The sequence below is a fragment of the Oncorhynchus kisutch genome, linkage group LG16, assembly GCF_002021735.2.
Source record: "Oncorhynchus kisutch isolate 150728-3 linkage group LG16, Okis_V2, whole genome shotgun sequence".
Taxonomy (NCBI): Eukaryota; Metazoa; Chordata; class Actinopteri; order Salmoniformes; family Salmonidae; genus Oncorhynchus; species Oncorhynchus kisutch.
In genome coordinates this window covers 17,188,194-17,205,644 of record NC_034189.2, presented here as the reverse complement: position 1 = coordinate 17,205,644, position 17,451 = coordinate 17,188,194, and the positions used below count along the sequence as shown (strand labels likewise).

At 42.3% G+C, this 17,451-nt stretch overlaps 1 protein-coding gene across 9 annotated transcripts in view; it reads right to left on the bottom strand.

Moving 5' to 3' along the window:
- The window catches only part of LOC109906411 (H(+)/Cl(-) exchange transporter 3), a 53,771-nt gene that overhangs the window by 18,640 nt on the left and 17,680 nt on the right, over nucleotides 1-17,451 (bottom strand). For 3 of the 9 annotated variants that reach the window (XM_031791892.1, XM_031791890.1, XM_031791893.1), the window contains exons 3-4: nucleotides 6,901-7,061; nucleotides 434-533 (exon numbers count right to left, since the gene is read on the bottom strand). In XM_031791892.1, the coding sequence (XP_031647752.1) occupies nucleotides 434-533; nucleotides 6,901-7,061 (261 nt within the window). Of the gene's footprint in view, nucleotides 1-433; nucleotides 534-6,900; nucleotides 7,062-7,445; nucleotides 7,632-12,479; nucleotides 14,971-15,291; nucleotides 15,632-17,451 lie in introns of those variants that run through there. The other 6 variants (XM_031791894.1, XM_031791895.1, XM_031791899.1 and 3 more) reach the window with 6 other exon arrangements.

Sequence of the window (17,451 nt, the reverse complement as noted above, 5' to 3'; positions counted from 1 at the left end):
AACGTATATTCTCTTGAATGTTCATGCCAAACAACAGATGCATGGAATGGGTCACAAGGTTAGGATTCGTATGAAAACATACTAATAATTCACAGTAAACAGTATCTGCTGTAAAGACTGTTCTCATTGTGTAGAATCCAGGGTCTGGCCCCCAAAGCAACGTTCCTCTCATAATTATCCATACTGGAGGCATCGCCACCCTGGTACCTCATAGAACAGAAACACCAACTCATGCTATGGAATGTGGTCTTGTTAGGTTTATCACCAAAGACATCGTAAATTCTGTCAGCATTAAGCCTCCAGAGGCCCATTCTCAGTAGAACACACAGAGATGAGTGTAATAAAAACCCTCTATTCTGTTGCATAAACAGTACTATAACTATAATTTTGCTCTCACATTACTAGTACAGGTGAGGTCAGGTGTCTGTATTACCTGAGGCCAGTCCTGTCAGCGTCACTACCAGCCATCCAGACCAGGCATCATACAGGCTCTTGGTGAACTCCCACGCAGACTCCTTCTTCTTAGCGTTGATCTGCACACACACACACACACACACACACATACACATCTGGTTAAAAGTATTAAACAATGTATGGTTCTCCCCTTTTAAGAGAAATGGCCTAGCCATCCATGAACTGCTGCTACTGCAGTTTTTCAAATTCAGAGCAATTGTTACGTGTTCCTGTTTGTCGGGTGATTTAAAAAAATGTAAAAAACTCCAGGCAACATTCAAATGACATTCAAATGTGAGAGTGAATGGAACCTTGAGGAACCATGCAACCCAGGTTCATATCACTAAAGACAAAAAGGTTTTCCTTGTGGTGTTCAGTCATGCACACAGAGCCACCACAGAGAGCATAGGAGGGAACACCTCAACAAGAACCAGAAATATGACCCCTGGCAGACACTGTAGAGACTTGGGCTCTATACCGGGGTATTTGGAAACAGCCACAGGATGTTTGTTTTTTCTTCTATTTATTTTGGCGTTTTCTTTCTACTTAAGTAAATACCTGCAGTCAACTTGTGCAATACGTTAGGAGATAAAGCAGATTGCGTTCTTCATTTCACCTCACCTGTCACAATATTTCATTATGAAGTTTCCCAGTAATCCTCAGTCATGTGGTGTGTTTACATGCACACAACGACGAGAGAGACAGGAGACTTGTGAGTCACACACCGCTGTGCAGCAACGCGCCAGGTGATCACGTTACAGTATGGAATTCACAACTAACTACTTGCCAGCTAGATATCTTACAGTGGCAAGAAAATGTATGTGATCCCTTTGGTAATACATGTATTTCTGCAAAAAATTGGTCATCAAATTTGAACTGATCTTCATCTAGGTCACAACAATAGACAAAACACAGTCTGCCTAAAGATAAAACACACAGACAATTTCATGTCTTATTGAACACAGCGTGTAAACACTCACAGTGCAGGGTGGGAAAGTATGTGAACCCTTGGATTTAATAACTGGTTGACCCTCTGGCAGCAATAACCTCAACCAAACACTTTTGTAGTTGCGGATCAGACCTGCATAACGGTCAGCAGGAATTTTGGACCATTCCTTTTTACAAAATTGTTTCAGTTCAGCAATATTCTTGGGATGTCTGGTGGAAACTGCTCTCGAGGTCATGCCACAGCATCTCAAATCAGGTTGAGGTCAGGACTCCAGAAGGAGTATTTTCTTCTGTTGAAGCCATTCTGTTGTTGATTTACTTCTGTGTTTTGGGTCGTTGTCTCAACTTCTGTTGAGCTTCAATTGGTGGACAGATACGATAGCCTAACATTATCCTGCTAAATGTCTTGATAAACTTGGGAATGAATTTTTCCGTCAATGATAGCAAGCTGTCCAGGCCCTGAGGCAGCAAAGCAGCACCAAACCATGATGCTCCCTCCACCATACTTTACAGTCGGGATGATGTTTTGATGTTGGTGTGTTGTGCCATTTTTCTCCACACATAGTGTTGTGTGTTCCTTCTAAACAACTGTCCACTGAATAGTTTGCCAGGAACGCGGTGGAAAAATATTTGATTTTCTGAGATCTCTTTTGTTAGAGGCATGGTCCACAGGCAATGCTTCATGTGAATAGCAAACTCACATTTTGTCAGTGTTTTATATAGGGCAAGGCAGCTCTAACCAACATCTCCAATCTCGTCTCATTGATTGGACTCCAGGTTAGCTGACTGCTGACTTCAAAACAGCTTTTGGAGAAGTAATGACTTCTAGGGGTTCACATACAACCTACACTGTGAATGTTTAAATTATGTATTCAATCTAGACAAGAAAAATACAATAATTTGTGTGTTAGTCTGCTTAAACTAATATGTTTGTCTATTGTTGTGACTTAGATGAAGATCAGATCAAATTTGATGACCAATTCATGCAGAAATCCAGGTAATTCCAAAGGGTTCACATACTTTTTCTTGCCACTGTTTAACTGTTAAGTTAACTGTCTAAAATGTGCTACATGCTCTTCAGTTGTGCATTTGGTTTGCTAATTTAGCAGCTAGTTAGCTATCTAGCTAAGTGGTTAGCTTCTTCCAAAATTAAGTTTCGCTGAACAGTTTTTTTGGCAACAGCGAAGAATCTCCTCCTGGATCAAAAGCCTGTGTAATATTTGTTTTGTGCGTGAAGCAAACCGAGTAGCATTTTGGAGTTACTTGTATAATTTTATGAGCTGGGATGTTTGTTCTGCAAATACTCTAGGTCAGACACTGTATAAAATATTTGCAATGCGCTCATTAGCATGTTACATGTTACATATACTTGTTAGCATTGCTAACCTTCGGATATTACCGAATATCCCGGTATGACACAAGGTTGGTATGAAGGTGTGACTATTTAGATACTGCCCAAGCCCAGTAGAGAAAGACTAGGTGTTATAAAATAAATGGTACTGAGACAAAAAGGCTTGTACATGCACACTGAGCCACCACAGAGAACAGGGATCGAGGGCACCATTTCTTTCACCACTCCTGCTGAGGAGTGATGGACTCCATCCTAGCTGGAGGGGTGCTCTCATCTTATCTACCAACATAGACAGGTCTCTAACTCCTCTAGTTCCACAATGAAATAGGGTGCAGGCCAGGCAGCAGGCTGTTAGCCAGCCTGCCAGCATAGTGGAGTCTGCCACTAGCACAGTCAGTGTAGTCAGCTCAGCTATCCCCATTGAGACTGTGTCTGTGCCTCGACCCGGGTTGGGCAAAACTAAACATGGCGGTGTTCGCCTTAGCAATCTCACTAGGATAAAGACCTCCTCCATTCCTGTCATTATTGAAAGAGATCGTGATACCTCACATCTCAAAATAGGGCTACTTACTGTTAGATCCCTTACTTCAAAGGCAATTATAGTCAATGAACTAATCACTGATCATAACCTTGATGTGATTGGCCTGACTGAAACGTGGCTTAAGCCTGATGAATTTACTGTTAAATGAGGCCTCACCTCCTGGTTACACTAGTGACCATATCCCCCGTGCATCCCACAAAGGCATAGGTGTTGCTAAGATTTACGATAGCAAATTTCAATTTACAAAAAAAAATGTGTTTTTGTCTTTTGAGCTTCTAGTCACGAAATCTATGCAGCCTACTCAATCACTTTTTATAGCTACTGTTTACAGGCCTCCTGGGCCATATACAGCGTTCCTCATTGAGATCCCTGAATTCCTATCGGGCCTTGTAGTCATAGCACATAATATTCTAATTTTTGGTGACTAAAATTCACATGGAAAAGTCCACAGACCCACTCCAAAAGGCTTTCGGAGCCATCATCGACTCAGTGGGTTTTGTCCAACATGTCTCTGGACCTACTCACTGTCACAGTCATACTCTGGACCTAGTTTTGTACCATGGAATAAATGTTGTGGATCTTAATGTTTTTCCTCATAATCCTGGACAATCGGACCACCATTTTATTATGTTTGCAATTGCAACAAATAATATGTTCAGACCCCAACCAAGGAGCATCAAAAGTCGTGCTATAAATTCACAGACAACACAAAGAGTCCTTGATGCCCTTCCAGACTCCCTCTGCCAACCCAAGGACATCAGAGGACAAAAATCAGTTAACCACCTAACTGAGGAACTCAATTTAACCTTGCGCAATACCCTAGATGCAGTTGCACCCATAAACACTTGAAATGGTCTTGAAAAAGACAAACCATGACCCAGATTTTTTTTTTTAATAAAAAATATATTAATAAAAAATTTAAAAAAATATATATACAAAATATATAAAATAAAATTTAAAAAAATCGGCTATATATCGAATCTTCCATTCCTCAATAATTTTTTTTTAGAAAAGGCTGTTGTGCAGCAACTCACTGCCTTCCTGAAGACAAACAATGTATACGAAATGCTTCAGTCTGCTTTTAGACCCCATCATAGCACTGAGACTGCACTTGTGGTGGTAAATGACCTTTTAATGGCATCAGACCGAGGCTCTGCATCTGTCCTTGTGCTCCTAGACCTTAGTGCTGCTTTTGATGCCATCAATCACCACATTCTTTTGTAGAGATTGGAAACCCAAATTGGTCTACACGGACAAGTTCTGACCTGGTTTAGATCTTATCTGTTGGAAATATATCAGTTTGTCTCTGTGAATAGTTTGTGCCAAATCAACTGTAAATTTCGGTGTTCCTCAAGGTTCCGTTTTAGGACCACTCTTGTTTTCACTATATATTTTACCTCTTAGGGATGTCATTCGAAAACATAATGTTAACTTTCACAGCTATGCGGATGACACACAGCAGTACATTTCAATGAAACATGGTGAAGCCCCAATATTGCCCTCGCCAGAAGCCTGCGTTTCAGACATAAGGAAGTGGATGGCTGCAAACTTTCTACTTTTAAACAACAGAGATGCTTGTTCTAGGTCCCAAGATACAAAGAGATCTTCTGTTGAATCTGACAATTAAATGTTAACGGTTGTACAGTCGTCTCAAATAAAACTGTGAAGGACCTCGGCGTTACTCTGGACCCTGATCTCTCTTTTGACAAACATATCAAGACTGTTTCAAGGACAGCTTTTTTCCATCACATAACATTGCAAAAATCAGAAACTTTTTGTCCAAAAATGATGCAGAAAAATTAATCCATGCTTTTGTTACTTCTAGGTTAGACTACTGCAATGCTCTACTTTCCGGCTACCCGGATAAAGCACTAAATAAACTTCCGTTAGTGCTAAATATGGCTGCTAGAATCCTGACTAGAATCAAAAAAGTTGATCATATTACTCCAGTGCTAGCCTCCCTACACTGGCGTCCTGTCAAGGCAAGGGTTGATTTCAAGGTTTTACTGCTAACCTACAAAGCATTACATGGGCTTGCTCCTACCCATCTCTCTGATTTGGTCCTGCCGTACATACCTACACGTACGCTACGTCACAAGACGCAAGCCTCCTAATTGTCCCTAGAATTTCTAAGCAAACAGCTGGAGGCAGGGCTTTCTCCTATAGAGCTCCATTTTATGGAATGGTCTGCCTACCCATGTGAGAGACGCAAATTCGGTCTCAACCTTTAAGTCTTTACTGAAGACTCATCTCTTCAGTGGGTCATATGATTGAGTGTAGTCTGGCCCAGGAGTGTGAAGATGAACGGAAAGGCTCTGGAGCAACGAACCGCCCTTGCTGTCTCTGCCTGGCCGTTTCCCCTCTTTCCACTGGGATTCTCTGCCTCTAACCCTATTACAGGGGCTGAGTCACTGGCTTAGTCACTGGCTTACTGGTGCTCTTTCATGCCGTCCCTAGGAGGGGTGCGTAGCTTGAGTGGGTTGAGTCACTTATGTGATCTTCCGGTCTGGGTTGGCTCCCCCCCCTTGGATTGTGCCGTGGCGGAGATCTTTGTGGGCTATACTCGGCCTCGTCTCAGGATGGTAAGTTGGTGGTTGAAGTTCTCTCTCTAGTGGTGTGGGGGCTGTGCTTTGGCAAAGTGGGTGGGGTTATATCCTTCCTGTTTGGCCCGGTCCTGGGGTATCATCGGATGGGGCCACAGTGTCTCCTGACCCCTCCCGTCTCAGCATCCAGTATTTATGCTGCAGAAGTTTATGTGTCGGGGGGCTATGGTCAGTTTGTTATACCTGGAGTACTTCTCCTGTCTTATCTGGTGTCCTGTGTGAATTTAAGTATGCTCTCTCTAATTCTCTCTTTCTTTCTCTCGGAGGACCTCAGCCCTTGGACCATGCCTCAGGACTACCTGGCATGATGACTCCTTGCTGTCCCCAGTCCACCTGGCCGTGCTGCTGCTCCAGTTTCAACCGTTCTGCCTGCGGCTATGGAATCCTGACCTGTTCACCAGACGTGCTACCTGTCCCAGACCTATTATTTGACCATGCTGGTCATTTATGAACATTTGAACATCTTGGCCATGTTCTGTTATAATCTCCACAGCCAGAAGTGGACTGGACACCCCTCAAAGCCAGGTTCCTCTCTAGGTTTCTTCCTAGATTTTGACCTTTCTAGGGAGTTTTTCCTAGCCAACGTGCTTCATCACCTGCATTGCTTGCTGTTTGGAGTTTTAGGCTGGGATCTGTACACCATTTTGAGATATCAGCTGATGTAGGAAGGGCTATATAAATACATTGATTTGATTTCTTTCACTACACAACAACAAACATGAGCCCTGACCTGTGGCAGACACTGTGGAGAATAGATCCCTCTCCCCCCCACTCATCCCACAAGACAACGACACAGGCAACAATGAAGACCTGACCTGGAAATTACATTATTGCTCATAAGACATCTGTTCAGACACAAAACTACACTGTACAGTGGTAAGAGAAGTTGTAGGTAGAATGTAGAATGTAGATGAAGAGTAAGGGGCCCAGCACAGAGTCCTTGGGGACACCCTTGTGGTTATTTTTTTTAGTTTCCAAAATGTAAACTGTAAACGCATCCTCACCTTGCGGTGGCGTTCCCGGTCCTTGCACTTCTCCCGGACCCAGTCGATGGTGTGGAAGTCGTCGTAGGTGCCAACCCCCGGAATGGGCTCCTCCAGGAAGTCCAGCAGGTGGTTGGTGCTGCTCAGCACCCCTCCCCCGTTAGACATGACGTAGTTAGATCCTACAGGTGAGAGAGTTTGTGAGAGACCAGACAATGGCATACTAGTTCCTTCATAGCCTGCTAGAAGTCTGAATGGGCCAAATGCTGTTAGGAATAAGCCATCTGAGTCAGACAGACAGTGACGTAATGATCTTCCCTGTCAGCCGCCACTGAAAAACCCAGGTAAAAGGAGGCAACAGTAACAGCGTCAGAGAAAACCTCCCACTCTGAGTAACACAGTCACATCTGACACAGAAGATATGATTCCCTCCGCCCTGACAAGGACCGACAACAGAAACACTACTACTGTACATAAAACCCACCAGCAGAGGCATAACTACAGTGTGCTTGTAGCCTTTTCTGCTTCTCACACGATAATCATCCCCAGAATCAAATTACACCAACCCCAGTTTCACGTTTCTTCTTTACACTGTGTGCGTCAACCTGGAAGTGGTAAATATCTACTCCATTAGGAACACTGCATTGCACATGCTACCTGCTTGCATATGAAAACAAGAGTTTGTCTGACTGACTGGTACTTGTGGCACACTGGGGAAAACCCCGTTCATCCAACCATCCATTGGCTGCCTGCTGCATCTCAACAAGAGTCAGACACAGTGGAAAAAACTGCTGACCCGTGTACACACACAGTTCCGTAATAAATCAGAGGACTAAATCGTCTTTACTCCCTTTACCCCCTCACCACCAGAGCACTGTGGGTAAACCTACAGCTCAGAGCCAAAATGGAGGTGCAGTTGCAGACGTTCAATTGCAGATTGAACACAGGGGGTAGAATCTGAGCAGGGCTCTACGTTTCCTTTTAATGAATCACTCACTGGTCATGGAGGTTGGTCTCAGAACAGTGGTTCATTTACAATCTAAAGACTTCCTTCAAAAAGGACCGTTCCGGTTTAAAGGAGAATGTTTACTTACAAGTCTGAGGTTTTCTTCCTCGAATCTCATTTCACAATCTCTGATAACAGTTCCCCATAAAATTGCCACAAGGACCTTTCTACAGTCACATGCCTCTGTGTACACAACAGGCTGTGTTATGTTGTAGTACAAATGTGTCAGGGGAAACAGAGGCACAGTAGTAACGTGTGACTGTGAAGTGAACACTGGCCAGGGATTACAACAGTCTGCCATTCTTCTCGGTCTAGGTCCGCTTGTTTTAATACAGGATGTAGGCCTCAGGCATAGATCAGAAAGACAGACACCAGTTGGTGAACCCTGCAGTAGGCTACACCACACCAATAATGTTCAATTGATGTTCTGTTCACCATTAGGGATTTGAACACACGGCTCTGGTCACCCTACTAGCATGATCAAAAAGCACAGAGAACGTAGCAATATTTGAAATTGCATTACAACACTTAAAATGTTTCAACTGGCAGAGATGCAGTATAGGAGAAAAACTGACTGCATTTCCAAAAAGATATATTCCAAAATGATGTCCTTCATGACAATAATCAAGAACAATGCCTGATGATCACTGCTAATGCTTGATATCCCAGATCCAGTCATGCTCGACTGTGCTGGTTGGTAACAGTGCTAAAGCGCATCTAACAAGGATAGTTAAATAGATTATACTGGCTGGCTGGCTGGCTGGCACACACACACACACCGAAAGGCGGAGATGGAGCAGAGGTGACTTGTTACAACTCAGCTGGGCAGCCAACCGCCATTTTGAAAAAGGTAATCTCTCTCTGCAGTGGCTGTGATCTGAGAGAAACAAACACTGCTACAGTAAGACACATTCATGCGAAGTATCACCGGACAACGGCACGTAGTCGTCAAAGATGCTGCTCTTTAATTACTTTTTACTTTTCTCTCTTATTCTTATTTTTTTGAAACTGCATTGTTGGTTAGGGGCTCGTAAAAGTAAGCATTTCACTAAGGTCTACACCTGTTGTATTCGGCACGTGACTAATACCTTGTAAAAATCTAATTGTAAGATCACTATCCAATTCAGTGGATTGTTTTGCAGTATTCTGAGTATGATAGGGATTACATATCATTTTCAAAGGCACAGAGACAGGCCTACATTCATCTACCCATACAACTCTACCAACAAAAAGGGAAATCTCCCAAGTCGTTCTGACAACTGTACAGGTCTGTGGGATTGTGTCCGGGAAAGAACAACGTCACTATGTGTCCCCAAAAAAACATCAGAAGACAATGTTGTCTCCTCAAGTACGTGCTTTAAACAACTGGTAGGCATGCATGATATTAGACCCATTCTTTGTTGTGCAAATTCTTCTTTTCAGCTCTCTGATATACAAATACAGTGTATTGTGTATTTTTACAGAGAGACATTTTACCTGAGCGAGAGAGAAATAGGAATACACTGCAAACCAATACCGGCATAGCTCAAATCTGTTGATAATCTGGCCTTGTAGGAGAAAGTATTCACCTAAAACCCTCTGTGACATCACATCAACTGACATAACCCGATTTAACCCTAACAATCTCCAGAAGATGGATGCAAAGCTAATGACAAGTCGTTGTCAAGTTACGGCTAAACACATTTTATAGATTTTTATTTTATTTTTATTTAGCATACACTCTTATGGAGAGCGACTTACAGTAGTGAATGCATACATTTTTCAGACTTTTTCTTACCGGTCCCACATGGGAATCGAAACCACAACTCTGGCGTTACAAGTGCCATGCTCTACCAACTGAGCCACGGGTATGTGATTCATTTATGATGATTCATGGTTTGCTGACCTTCGAAACCATTCTCCATTGGCATGCGGTCAGGGACACACCACTGATGTGTAGTTGCTGAACTTCCCAGCAGTGTGTGATATTGTGCTGGGGTTTGTTATCTAGGGTGGCATACAGCCACAGGGGCTGTTTAGTACAACCATGTCATCCAGGGGCTAACGTTGTGTGGCTTGGCACAGTTGGCACAATGACATCCAAAGCTGTAGAGCCTAGTGTTAGCCTATAACGATACCTAGGAGAGGCAGTTGGTGCTAACTGCTAAGCTAAATAAGGATATCAATGCTAGGAAACAAGGCGCTAACTGCTAAGCTAACTAAGGATATCAATCCTAGGCGGTAAGTGTTAACATAAAATACTAGACACCTGGGACTGTCACCTGATCTGTGGGAAGTGGGAATGTGGTCAAAGTTCAAACACTGGTGAATGATGAGTCACTCTCTAGCAGGATGGTCTCTTCAATAATGGAACACTAGTCACTTTAATAATGTTCACATACTGTTTTACTTATTTCATATGTACAGTGCCTTTGGAAAGTATTCAGACCCTTTGACTTTTTCCACATTTTGTTACGTTACAGCCTTATTCTAAAATTGATTACATAAAAATCCTCAGCAATCTACACACAATACCCCATAATGACAACGCAAAAACATAAATACCTAAATACATAAATAAGTATTCAGACCCTTGCCATGAGACTCGAAATTGAGCTCGAGTGCATCCTGTTTCCATTGATCATCCTTGAGATGTTTCTACAACTTGATTGGAGTCCACCTGTGGTATGAGGTCCACCTGTGGTATAGGAGGTCCCACAGTTGACAGTGCATGTCAGAGCAAAAACCAAGCCATGAGGTCAAAAAGGAATTATCCGTAGAGTTCAGGGACAGGATTGTGTCAAGGCACAGGGGAAGGGTACCAAAACATTTCTGAAGCATTGAAGGTCCCCAAGAATACAGTGGCCTCCATCATTCTTAAAATGGAAGAAGTTTGGAACCACCAAGACTCTTCATAGAGCTGGCCGTCCAGCCAAACTGAGCAATCGGGGGAGAAGGGCCTTGGTTAGGGAGGTGACCAAGAATCCGATGGTCACTCTGACAGAGCTCCTCTGTGGAGTTGGTAGAACCTTCCATAAGGACAACCATCTCTGCAGCACTCCACCAATCAGGCCTTTATGGTAGAGATTGGCCAGACGGAAGCCACTCCTCAGTAAAAGGCACATGACAGCCCACTTTGAGCTTGCCAAAAGGCACCTAAACACTCTCAGACCATATGAGAAACCAGATACTCTAGTCTGATGAAACCAAGATTGAACTCTCTGGCCTGAATGCCAAGCGTCACTTCTGGAAAAAACCTGGCACCATCCCTAGGTGAAGCATGGTGGTGGCAGCATCATGCTGTGGCAATGTTTTTCAGGGGCAGGAAAACTAGTCAGGATCGAGGCAAAGATGAACAGAGCAAAGTACAGAAAGATCCTTGATGAAAACCTGCTCCAGAGCGCTCAGGACCTCAGACTGGGGTAAAGGTTCACCTTCCAACAGGACAACGACCCTAACCACACGGCCAAGAAAACACAGGAGTGGATTCGGGACAAGTCTCAATGTCCTTGAGTGGCACGGCCAGAGCCCAGACTTGAACCCAATCAAACATCTCTGGAGAGACCTGAAAATAGCTGTGCAGCAACGCTCCCCATCCAACCTGACAGAGCTTGAGAGGATCTGCAGAGAAGACTGGGAGAAACTCCTCAAATACAGGTGTGCCAAGCTTATAGCGCCAAGCTTATAGCGTCATACCCAAGAAGACTCTGTAATCGCTGTAATAGCTGCCAAAGGTGCTTCAACAAAGTACTGAGTAAAGAACCTGAATAAAATGTGATATTTTATTTTATAAATTAGCAAAAACAGAAATTCTGTTTTTGCTTTGTCATTATGGTGTATTGTGCGTAGATTGATGAGAATTACTCTGGGGGGAAAAAATCTATTTTAGGATAAGGCTGTAACCTAGCAAAATGTGGAAAAAGTCAAGGGGTCCGAATACTTTCCTAAGGCACTGTATATACAGTATTTTAGTCAATGCCACTGACATTGCTCATCCTAATAATTATATATTTCTTAACTTTTAGATGTGTGTATTGTTGTGAATTTTTAGATAATACTACACTGTTGGAGCTAAGAACATAAGCCTTTCGCTACACCCGCAATAACGTCTACTAAATATGTGTATGTGACCAATAACATTTTATTTTGAGGAAAGTAGGACCATGGCGAGGTTGAGAAAATAGAAGTAAACTAATCTATTAACACTAATAACAGAGATGCTATAAATGTGTGCATTCACTACACTACTTGCTACCACTAGGAGTAGAGAAATGAGTAAAGCATTTCTCAGACCTCTAACCTGATTTTAGAAGACCAAGCCATTCCAATTACAGTATTGGGTCTATATGAAGCCCTTTGATGTAGAAATAGAAGTCTAAGAGAGAAATAGGCATTTCCCAGAGAGCAGCAGGAACTAGTGTGTGTGTGTGTGTGTGTGTGTGTGTGTGTGTGTGTGTTACACTAGTTTAATAGCTTTCATCTGGTGCTTCCCTTGGTGAGGAAGACCAATGTGAAATGGCTTGTTCTTGTGGAGTCAGCTGAAACCTGGCAAACAGAGCAGGCAGTCAAGTCAATCATTGAGATGGACATTATCGCCTTCTACCTTCCAACCAACCTGATTTGTGAGTGAAATCCACAGGGGGGAGATTTGGTCCTGGTCCTGCAGTGCAGCAGGAACCTCATGTTTTGATTTCACCGACCTGTGTAGGCTAACACACAGCATCCAGCTGAATGATGGAAACAGAATCCTACAAGGGACTGATTTCAACCACAACAGCAACACTGATCAATGAGGTCAGAACACACACACACACACACTTTGTGTGTTCAGTTACATGCCTAAAGTGAGACCATTCAGTGTCAGGGTTTAGTGCACATAGGCACTACTCCAGTTTCAGATTACTCCAGCATCAGTATACTCCACCACTACTCCAGTACCTGTCTACTGCAGCATCAGGCTACTCCAGCATTACTCCAGCATCAGGCTACTCCAGCATTACTCCAGCATCAGGCTACTCCAGCATCAGGCTACTCCAGCATTACTCCAGCAAAGCAGATCAAGGAGGCTCAGCTCAGCAGCTGGACTGACTGGGGTTGGAGAACAGCAGGCTGCAACTAACCCTGGACTGCACGAGGCTAGTAAGGAAACGCGAACGAAAGGCCTACCTCATAACAGACTAGAGAGAAGAAAAAAATGAGGGAGCGAGAGAGGGGGAATGAGAGAGAGAATCCTTTGCCAGTGTATTTCATTCAGCAAGGGAAAGTAATGAACAAGGACTACACCAACACAAACCATTATCTGTTAAGTAGTTTCTCTCTTTTGAGATAATCAGTGATGTGGTAGGTTAAGTTTAAGTTGAGCAATTAATCGAAATGTAGGTTATTTTTAGTTTTGTAAACAACTAATTGACCAACTTTGGGTAAAGTATTTGAATTCCATTTCGTTCCTTTTTTTTGTTGCTGTGAGCTCAATGCAGTTTCTGTAGAGATAAATCAGATCAAGCCTGAACTGTGCGATGTAGTAGAGAGCTGTAGTTGCCAACAGGCCAATATTCTCGATAGTTTAGCGCAGAAAACGTGGCAACTACAATTACCACAACCCATTGTGCGCCCGCATACTTGTCCGGTCTGTGTGGAGCACTGAGCTATAATAAGAATGGGTGTGGAGCAGACACAGACACTGTGTGTTTCTTCTCTCAATCTAGAGGGATAGAAAGCAGCTGCTTCGAGAGGTATTGTCATCTGAAAATACATGATCTAAGTGATTGATAGTTGGTATTCAGCAGTCATAATAGTATGCCTTATTTACTTTGAAGAACTACTGAAATAGTGATTTTGTCAGACAGCACAGGCAACAGCTCTATAGAGATGAGATGATGACTTGGAATGAAATCAAGTCATCAAAGTAAACACATATTGTATTAAAGTAATGTGAATAAATTATGTTAAAGCAGTAATGGGCAGCCACTACAATTTTTGAATTAATGGTTTTATTCTGCGCTTACATAGCATTCAACCCACATAATGCACAGTTTATTTAAAAGATAAATGTAAGTGATTATTTATTTAGAATCACACTGAAACAACCTCAAAAAGCACTAATTGCTCAGCACTATATTGAAGGCAAGGATATTATTAAGCGGTGGGCCATTAACGGCTAAGGCCTAAGGGAAGATAGCACAATATATTAGTTAACTGTGAAAAAAAGGATATATCCACACAACATTGAATCATGTTGAGAATGTAAAGGTTTTGTTCAGGTAATAAGGAGGATAGCAGATACTTTATAGATGTTAGTGTGAGTTAGTGTTAGTGTGAGTTAGTGTTAGTGTGAGTTAGTGTTAGTGTGAGTTAGTGTTAGTGTGAGTTAGTGTTAGTGTGAGTTAGTGTTAGTGTGAGTTAGTGTTTTGTTCTCCGGAACCTCTTTTTTTTTTTATACTAAATGTAAATCGGGGACTCCCTCATAATCAGAACACAACTCAAGTGATATCAAAATAGCATACAGAGTTTTACCAGGACTTGTGCAGTGCATGGCTGGATGAACCAAGTCTCGGGCCCTGGGAAGGAACATTTAGGCATCGTAGAGAATCTTTCATTTTTCAAGCTAATTATCCTGACAATTTACAGAGAAAACTTTGCAGTTTAATAACAATAAAATGGGATTACACTATGTATTGCGATGAAAAATGTATAATTGTTGGAGTAAGCCTACTGTGGATACCTATATCCCTGGTAGCCTCCCAGGCCCATAAAGCCTTGGGTTAAGAACATCAACTGTATATCAACAATACATTGTATTGTATTAAACACGCAAACTTTTTCCACTGATCCCTTGACAAAATGTGTTTAAAATCAGGTGCTGTTAGTAATTCATAAAAATAAAATAAAAAAATAAAAAAGTATTCAAACACTGTTTTATGTTAAATGGATCAGCACCACACTGAGACCAACATCTGGAGGCTGCTATAGAGGTGTTCCCACACACAACAAACACGTGTCTCTCTCTTGAACACACAAACATTTAAAGTCAACAGACTAAAAGGTGGAGGCAGTGGCACACATTGCTACTCCTCGGTCACTGCTTCATCCAGCCCAGCTAAGCATTCCTGTGAGAAAAACACACACAGCTAATTCACCACGCAGATAACGCACACACACAGCCCAGATATTGGGTCACAAACTGCCAAGGTTAATCATCAACGAGCAGGGGAATGGTCGAAGAATGACAGCCAGCTAACGTTAGTTAGATAATATTGTCGCCCACCTAAATCATAAGCACACCATTTTAGTCTTTATAACAACAGCTGGGAGCTTGAGCATTAGATTATCCAGCTCCATGACTAACTGTAGCCAGATGGACAGACAGACAGAAACGAACCTCCAACCTCCATTCAGAAGGAAGGAAAGGTGCGGGGATCGTGGCATACCTCTTTTAGGCAGCTCCTGCAGGGGAATGGTATCCCCTCCCCCGTCGTAAGGGAGATAGGGGTCGGTCTCGGCTGAGATATCCTCCATGGTTGACTGACAGTTGGTCGCTAAGCTTACGTTAGCTCTCTCACTGCGCGTTAGCTACTCGTCTCTAGGCGAACTGTTTAACATGGAGGCAGCCTCCATGATTTACAGCAGCAACGAATAGTGTAGCGGGCTGTGTGCGTAGGCTTATTTGTGACTGTGTGTGTGCGCGTGAGTGACGATGTCTCTGTGTGTGTGTGTGAGCCGAGCTCTCAGCAGTTGACTTGCTAAGGGGCCGGTGATGTCGTCACAGGAAAGACGATCGGCTCGCACCGGTTGGTTGCTAGGGTAGACAACTGGCTGAGCCAGTACTGCTGGCATCATATTGATCTGTATTGAACACAGCGCTATACAGTACATTACAGTTTTAATTTGCTGCTTACCAAGGAATTAACAAATGAATATATTAATGTTAGAACTGTTTTTCTGCACAATCAATCGGCCTAATTGACTTGAATGAAGCAATTTCTCAGAGGTAGAACAGTGTGTATGCACACACACACACACCAAAATGTAATTAGAGCAAAAGCCACAGCAGGGGAGAGCAAGAGAAATAACCAGAATATGAAAACTACCATAAACAAATGAGCGAAACCAGTAGTAGGAGACAGACACTCTCCTCTACCTTCTCCTTCCCTTTCCACAAACACATGAACTTTCTCTTTTTTGCTCTCAAACACGTATGCACAAAGAGGATATGAAGCCATGTGTGAAATTTCTATTTGATAGCTACCAACAGTGCCTTCAGAAAGTATATCCCTTGACTTAGTCCACATTTGTTGTGTTACAGCCCGAATTCAAAATTGATTAAATATATACGTTTCCCCTCACCCATCTATGTACACACAATACCCCATAATGACAAAGTGAAAATGTTTTTAGAAATGTTTGCAAAATTATTGAAAATGAAGTACAAAAATGTAATTTACATAAGTATTCACACCCGAGTCAATACATTTTAGAATCACCTTTGGTAGTGATTACAGCTGTGAGTCTTTCTGGGTTAGTCTCTAAGAGCTTTGCACACCTGGAATGTACAATATTTTCACATTATTCTTAAAAAAATTCTTAAAGCTCTGTCAAGTTGGTTGTTGAGCATTACTAGACAGCCATTTTGTAACTAGGCCACTAATTCAATGTCATCTTGGTAAATGTATACTCTGCCTTTTGTTTTAGGTTATTGTCTTGCTGAAATTCATATCCCAGTGTCTGGTGAAAAGCAGACTGAACTAAGTTTCCTCTATGATTTTGCCTGTGCAAAACATTTATCCTAATTTTAAAAAAAATAAAAAATTAAATACTCCCTAGTCCTTGCCAATGACAAGCATACTCATAACATGATGCAGCCACCGCCATGTTTGAAAATATGAAGAGTAGTGCACTGTGTTGGATTTTCCCCAAACATAAACTTTGTCCTGAATACAAATCGTTATTTGCAGTTTTAGTCAGGGGTTGAAAACCGGTTCAGGGAACAAAACTGTAAAATAAAATAATTTTTTAAAAGGAACAGAACCAGACCGAGAACAAAAGTGATCTATACTGTTCTGGAACAGAACCGTTATTTTAAAAAAGTATGGGAACCGGTTAATGTTATTTTACGTTCCGAGCATGTTTTTCAGTCCCACAAAAAACGCCTATGCAAAGCCCTCACTGTCACTCAGAAGTGCATTCCAGTGCCTACCAGCTGAAAATCTTTGCCAATGTGAGTGTGTAGACTATAGCCCCAGCCCCTCCCCCTCCCTACAAAGCATGCAAAGTCTACTGTAGCTACTGACAGTAGCTACAGGCGTGATGTAGGCGTGATGCAGAAATTAGGGGGAGATTTTTTTTATTAGAGAACAATTTATTAACTTTTTCAATGCTAGTTAAGGATAACATAGTTATGGTGTTTCACAGTAGATGTATTAACTACAAAAAGGTAAGACGTGTTTTTATTTTAATTCTGGTGCCGCTCTGAACACACAAGTTTGTTAGCTAGCTAGCTTGTTAGTAACAATAGAACGTTAAAGAAAACGTTCTTAAAAAGTGACCATTGGCCTTGTGGTGAAATCCCTGTGTTGTAGTTTCTTTCCACT